At 42.7% G+C, this 5,840-nt stretch overlaps 1 protein-coding gene across 1 annotated transcript in view; it reads right to left on the reverse strand.

Moving 5' to 3' along the window:
- Nucleotides 1-4,509, reverse strand: part of GPAM (glycerol-3-phosphate acyltransferase, mitochondrial) — a 28,606-nt gene extending 24,097 nt beyond the window's left edge. Inside the window, exons 1-2 of the mRNA XM_010158815.1 lie at nucleotides 4,408-4,509; nucleotides 2,321-2,443 (exon numbers count right to left, since the gene is read on the reverse strand). Of these exons, the coding sequence (XP_010157117.1) occupies nucleotides 2,321-2,443; nucleotides 4,408-4,509 (225 nt within the window). The remainder of the gene's footprint in view (nucleotides 1-2,320; nucleotides 2,444-4,407) is intronic.
- Between the last annotated feature and the right edge of the window lie 1,331 nt (nucleotides 4,510-5,840).

Raw genomic sequence — 5,840 nt, forward strand, 5'->3', positions numbered from 1 at the left:
CACTCCAGTGCCCTAACGATTAGGTTATAACCTCGCCTTGTGAAATTCACCCTCCAGGCATAATGTCACACGTTAGCATTTCCTTACTTAACTTTTCCCTGATCCTACCTCAAGATGTGGTTCTGTGAGAACAAGTGAGCTGACACAGTATCTCCCAGCTGCCAGGAGAGAGAAGCCCAGCTCCCACCACCACATCCTACCCCTTCCCTGCCCTAACGATTAGGTTATAACCTCGCCTTGTGAAATTCACCCTCCAGGCATAATGTCACACGTTAGCATTTCCTTACTTAACTTTTCCCTGATCCTACCTCAAGATGTGGTTCTGTGAGAACAAGTGAGCTGACACAGTATCTCCCAGCTGCCAGGAGAGAGAAGCCCAGCTCCCACCACCACATCCTACCCCTTCCCACTGAAAACTATCCCCCACCTCCTAACTTACACCACCCCTAGCGTCATCACACCCCCTAACAAGCCAACTTCATTCAGGCAAGGCAGAAAACTAAGTCAGCCAGACTAAATGAATAAATAAAGCAGATAGTTTTCTCTTCGTTAGTGAACTTGATCAGCTCCCAGGAGAGCACGAAGGAACAGAAGAGGGAGAAGCAAGACTTCCCACTGCCTGCACCACCAAGGTGTTGGTTTGGCCAACACACTTAAGGAAATCTGTCTCACTCATCCATCCCTTTTCCTTAAGGGAATCAGCAAAATAGGCAACCCAAAAAACTGAAATATCGAATGTCTAAGGAAAGGATCTGGTTTGTTATCTGCTGCAAGGATGGTATTTTCTCCTTACGGCAGAAGGGCTTAATCAGGTCATGCCCCTTTCCTAAGTGGGATCTCAGGACAGGGAATTAGTTCCTTATTAAATAGACAAAATACAGAACAAGATTTTTCTCCCTAAAGCATAATTCCCAACTTGAGAGGAACAGCCTAATTACCAACAGCCTAATTACTAAATGTATAAAGGCCTAACTTGAGGGTTCTTACATACCTTTCTACAACTCTAAACACTAAAGCCTCTGTTAGAAATATCCTCAGTTTATCTAATTGCTTATCTTGTCATCCACGTTATGCGTAGTTTTCACAGCACGTCTGCATTTCTATCTCATGTTTCTACGTCATCACTACAATTTTCTATTCTGGCACAGGAATAGAGTGAAATAACAACTTTTCCTTGGTCAAAGCAGCAAGCAAATTTTCACTCGAGTCCAGCCAATCATGGAGTTCAGTGCAGGAGTAACCAAGTGCAATCCAAAGCCTGTGGTGTGCATCCAGTCAAATTACATGATGAACTGGTTGCAGACTGTATTATACCATTTATCAGCATTCTGCACCTTCAGTTCACAGAAATCCAACCCAACGCAGTTCAATGAAGTTCATATTTTAAGTCAGTTTGTGCAGGCCCTCTAGAGCCACCATCTTGACACTGTTCCCAGCAGACAAATATCCCCACTACCCTAACTGACTCTCCTTTTTTCTAGGCTGGGAAGAGAAGCCAGGAATCAGCCAGGTATAGAAAAGCAACCTGCCTTCTCAAGCAGAAGATTGATCTCTTCGAGCCTGAAGGGAAGCATATTGCTTACATTGAAAACTGTACTTATTCTGTGGGTAGAGAATTAAGTGTCCTCTAAGTAGGCCTTAACACTCACTGCAAGACAGACACTGAGGGGCTGGAGTGTGTCCAGAGAAGGGAACGGAGCTGAGGAAGGGTTGGGAGCACAAGTCCTGTGAGGAGCGGCTGAGGGAGCTGGGGGTGTTCAGCCTGGAGAAGATGAGGCTCAGGGGAGACCTTATTGCTCTCTACAACTCCCTGAAAGGAGGGTGCAGAAACAGCAGGGGTAGTGTCTTCTCCCAAGAGAAAGCGATAGGACAAGAAGAAATGGCCTCAAGTTGTGGCAGGGGAAGTTTAGATTGGATACTAGGGATAATATCTTCACCAAAAGGACTGTCAGGCATTGGAAGGGGCTGCCCCAGTGAGGTGGTGGAATCACCATCCCTGGAGGTATTTGAGAGACGTATAGATGTGGTGCTCAGGGACATGGTTCAGCGGTGGACTTGGCAGTGCTGGGTTAACAGCTGGACTTGATGATCTTAAAGGTCTTCTCCAAACGGAACAATTCTATGATTCTACAATGTGTCATCCATTAATTCCATGTCAAAAAAAAAAAAACAAAACCCACAAACAAAGGAGAAAATCTACATTCCTTCACGAAGTATGAGAATTAAGGTCACCATGTTCAAAGTAAGAGAACTACTGAAACTTCATTACACTGCAACTATGCATTCTTGTCAGACATAATCCAGCCTGTAATCTTCTTACCCGGCTCTGGGGAGTGCAAACATAGCAACATCGTCCCACAAACGGCCTTTTTCTGCTCAACAGAGTCTCTTTCCATTTTAAAGTGGCAGACCGGAAGAGAGTGGGCCTAGAGTTACACTCTCCCTGCGGAAGAAAAGACCACCATATAAATATTCGGAAATACATATTTTACTGCATATGTGAAACCTTTGAATAAGAGGAGTTGCCAGACACAAAAATTATAAAATTAACCCTCCAAAATTATGTAAAACAAATGCAGATTTTTCATTATTTTTTCTAAAATAAGTATCCCCTGATTATGTGGTTTTAAAAAGTAAAAGCAAAATCACTGTGTTGTACTTAAGTATCTTAAGAACTGCAGCATTTGCTGACACACAAAATTATGAAGCAAATAATAATAAACAGCAAGAAAACAGACAGCTGAGAAAAGTGGAAGAAATTAAGAGTTAATTAGTCTCTCAGTAACATAAGGGTGCTTGTAATATGAGCAACGTACTTTAAGCTTTAAGTGGACATCACCCTGTAAAATTGCAAGACTGAATGCAGGCAAAATATTAACTCTGTAGGCTCTTTTCCTGCAGTTTCACACAAAGCAATACGGAAAAGGAACCACTGTGCCTTCTCCAATGTAAGGCTGTTTTTTTGAAGATTACAGGAATAAAAAATACAAAGCGACTGCATTTGCAGAACACGTTCTCTGTTTTAGGACATAACAAAAACATACTTAACTACATTTTTTACAAAGACACAGATTGTTCCCATTAAACCTTACTGAATTTTTGCTTGCCTGAGAGTGAGCACTGGATTGACTTTTTCTGTACCGTATATTCTAAGTCTTCATTAAAAGGGAAACAAAACTAAAATGATGGCAAGATAAACTGAAGTATGTTTAAAATGCACATTTAAGTGGAAGAAAAGGAGGGGAGAACCATATCTTAAACCAGCATAAGGGTTAGAAAACACAAATACAGATCATCTCATACCCAGCTAGAAACCCAGCCCAGTGAGAAACAACCAGAAGTCTAAAGCAGTGCTGAAGATGACTAAAAACTAAAATGTACATATATGGCATTTGGCAAGCACTATGAATTGGCAATTATTCCAAGGTGAAGTCTTGCACCTGAAATAAACAAGCATCAAGATGCTAAGCCTGGCTCAATCCCTTCTCCATCACCTTCCACAATGCCAAATCCAAAATTCCCCAACTTTGTAACAATACTGTCTTCCTCCTGCTTGCCTCCACGCACTGAACTCCCCACCACTTTCTTACAAAGACTCCTTCCTATCTTTTTTGTCTCCACTTGAATCTACCCCACTCTCACAGATTCCTTGGTCCTGCAGCTTGCTGTCCAAAGTATCCTACCTCTACCAAGACAAAAATACCAGCTGCTAAGACATCTGTTCTTTCCCTCAACTCTGACCATGACTCCAACTCTTCGTATCAAGTTCAAACTCCTCCTCTCCAGAGCTGCATGTCATTCCTCCTGGCCTCCTAAACCAACCAGTACCAGCCTGGCCTCTATGTGGCTCTTTTTGCTCCACCCAGCCCTCTCTGCTCGCTGCCCCCTTTGTGTCCTCCCCAAGACACACTCAACAGCAGACAGACTGTTAATCAGATCTTTATTTATATCCGCCAATTTTTCTCTGTTCGTATCGCACAAATAGCTCCAGCTGTAATGGCTACGTGATCACACCTTTGGCCTCATGCGTCCACTTGTGCATTTCCAACTACCTCCTTCAGAACAGCAATGAGCTTTCTATTTGGCTTCCTGTTTGACCACAATCTACTACAGAATGGGATTCTGCACATTTATCACTACACGAAATAATTAATAACATAACACCACAAGACCGTGAGATTATCAACAGGGTTGCATATGTAGGTTTTTCCTTTCTAACAATGTTAGTCTTTGGCACAGCACTGAACTGTCGGTTATTCATTACATTTCAAACTAAATTACAATCAAACTGTAAAACATGACATGATGCCCTATCTTCATTCTTCTTAACAGATTTAAAAAGTCTACCTCCAACTCGAAGAAAAAAAAAGTTATATATGGCCAGCCACATTAACAATTTTTACTTACCCATTCTTCACTGGAATGCTTACATCTACTGATACTGCACTCTGCTGAGGTGGACAAATAGGAAACATCTATTGTTCCAAGGGACAAAGCAGTTTCATCCATGACACACGAGTGGAACTGAAGATCAGGAGCTGCAAAATAATAACACACATACATATATACACCCACACACATAGAAACACATATACGCACGCCTAATTTCAGTAATGGGCCTTTAGCAATGGATTAGAAAACTGGTATTTTTGTGCCCTTCAGTAAAAGTTTGCTTCTGAACAAGTTGCATTGCAGTCAGAAATCAGCGTGATTTCAATATGATTAAAGTACACATTAAATTTCCAAAGCACGTTCGATAAACGCAGCACACCGGTCACCTGCACGTTCTTCTCTCCCTCATCTTCTTCCCGTTCAGGTCAGTATAGTCCCTTTATGCTTTTCCACTGTTCTTCACTACACGGTGTGAACCATTCAGGCACAGGGACACCCATTTCAGCTGCTCTCAAAAGTTCACTCTTCTCTTGCACTACAGGACCTCACTCTTTCATCATTTGCTTCTCAAGGACACCTATTACCTACAGAAACTTCATTAATGTTCTGTCCCAATCCTATCTCTCAGTATGTTTTACACGTCTGATCTGGCTGTAGTCAAACCAGTTTGCAAACTACTGGGAGGAAGGAGAGCTCCACGCAAAAGCACACCCCTAAATCTGAACGTGCTGTGGATGTAAGTGACATTATGGGCCTGGGGGATTAAAAAGCAGTAAAGAAATCTAAACTTGCACTATTATTTTAAAATGGAAGTCATATTTAATAAGCACAGTAAATAATTCTTCATCGTCCAAAAAAGAAAGCAGGCCAAACACAGCAACAACTTAGTGCTGTATTGCGTTATCTACAAAAGACTGCAAATTAAAGTGCTTTGTGATGGAGAAACAAAATGTTATCAAAATAGGAACCCCGGCATTTTTCTGGCGAACAGCTGTAAACTGGGAATACCGCTTCTCCCATCTGTCACTGCAAAGAAACTCAGATTAGGAGCCATCAGGAACGAGACTGTTCCCACCCTGTACGCCAACATCTGCAAAAGCAAGGCCTAAAACTTTAGTCCAACCTTTTGTCTTTCTTACCATCCTCCCCAGGCAGACACGAACCGCTGCGGTGCCACGGCTGCGGTGCCACCTCCGCGCGCGCAGCTCCCAGTACAGACCGGAGTCGGAGCTGGTACCTCCACGCACACACTTACCTTCACACAGCCCACGTACCTACCTCAGCCTTTTTTCTTTGCTCTTACACACAATTTGCCTTATTTTTATTAGTCCTCAGGCAAATCCATACTTGGACCACTCAATAAATAATAAAAAAAGGCTCACAGTCACCTAAACGGTGAGAGCAAAACGCGTCCTCCAACCGCGCTCAAGGTGACCTTGGCTGCACCG

The sequence above is a fragment of the Eurypyga helias genome, unplaced genomic scaffold (genome assembly GCF_000690775.1).
Source record: "Eurypyga helias isolate BGI_N326 unplaced genomic scaffold, ASM69077v1 scaffold12709, whole genome shotgun sequence".
In the NCBI taxonomy this organism is placed as follows: domain Eukaryota; kingdom Metazoa; phylum Chordata; class Aves; order Eurypygiformes; family Eurypygidae; genus Eurypyga; species Eurypyga helias.